Source organism: Phaethon lepturus, unplaced genomic scaffold (assembly GCF_000687285.1).
Source record: "Phaethon lepturus isolate BGI_N335 unplaced genomic scaffold, ASM68728v1 scaffold29149, whole genome shotgun sequence".
Lineage (NCBI taxonomy): Eukaryota > Metazoa > Chordata > Aves > Phaethontiformes > Phaethontidae > Phaethon > Phaethon lepturus.
Genome location: NW_010566017.1, coordinates 13,369 through 14,536, shown reverse-complemented (window position 1 = coordinate 14,536; position 1,168 = coordinate 13,369). Strand labels below are relative to the sequence as shown.

The window sequence follows — 1,168 nt, the reverse complement described above, 5'->3', positions numbered from 1 at the left end:
CTGACCGGCCTGGCGTCTCACCCAGGTTTAGGGCTGCCTGCAGGCAACTTGCAAGGGTTAATTACTCCCTTTTGCAAGGGTTAATTACTCCCTCTTGGTCTCTTGGCCATGCTCTGTTTTGCCTGAAACTCTCTTGGTCCCTGGGAAGCATGGCATGTTCTGATGTGGTCATGGGTCAGTCCCAGCCTGAATCAGTCAGCGGTCTAGCCTTGAGCGCTTGCAGAATGCCTCGGTGCGCGATCCGTGCCCCTTGCGTGACGCCGGGTGCCCTTCGCGTGGCGAGTTAGTTGTAAACCAAATGGGTGCTCAGATGTGCTCCTCCTCCTTATCCCAAAGGTGACATGTGAAGGCAGTGCCCGGCACGGGGAGCAGCAGCAGCTGAGATGCATTCGAGCCACGCCGATGACCCCAAGGAAGCCGTACAGGTGAGCAAGGCACCCTGAACCTCCCCAGAAAGCTCCAGTCACTCCCCATTGCAACTCCAATTACCAGCGGGACATGGTAGGACTGGTCAGTGCTGTCAGCTGGGATTGGGACGGCTTATGTAGGTGGGCGTGACTCGGGCTTTCCGGCAGGGAAGGTCCTTGATGGTTTGGCTGGTGGGGGGGTTTCAAGCAAATAGGGTGGCCATGGGTTAAATCACACCAGACTCTACCTTGGGATTTGCCCCTCGTGGCAAGACCCAGCGTGGGGCAGGGGAGGGCTCCTCAGCCCTGATACCTGGGTGAAGGAGCATTGCTGCTCTGTATACTTGGGGTTTCTTTACCCAGCCTTGGGAGTCTAAACACATTTAATGAGCAAAGTTTAAACCCAGCAGTTCAAACCGGGTGTTTAATTCATCCCACAGCAGAATTAGTTCATGCATGACAGATAAAATCATTTGCACTCTTTAATCCTGTTAGCCCACGGTTGCTGCTTGCAGGCGGGTTGCTTGCGCCAGCGGATCCACGGGGCAGCTGGAAAGCAGCTCCTGGTGCAAGGGCCATCCCCTGATACGGGCAGGGATAAGGTGCACATTCCCCTGGCTCTTGTCGTTGAACTACAGCTGCTGGAAATCTTACTTAGATGCTGAAAAAAATGTCCTGGGCTGGAAATTTGATATAGGTTTGAGCAGCCAAGCCAGGATCGAGTCAAAATCTGCCCTGCCCCAGTCGCAGCGGCTGGGGGG

General features: G+C 55.1%; 1 protein-coding gene across 1 annotated transcript in view; it reads left to right on the top strand.

Moving 5' to 3' along the window:
- Nucleotides 1-383: 383 nt before the first annotated feature.
- PLEKHM1 (pleckstrin homology domain containing, family M (with RUN domain) member 1) overlaps nucleotides 384-1,168 on the top strand; it is a 12,775-nt gene continuing 11,990 nt past the window's right edge. The window contains exon 1 of the mRNA XM_010295367.1: nucleotides 384-425. Within this exon, the coding sequence (XP_010293669.1) occupies nucleotides 384-425 (42 nt within the window). The remainder of the gene's footprint in view (nucleotides 426-1,168) is intronic.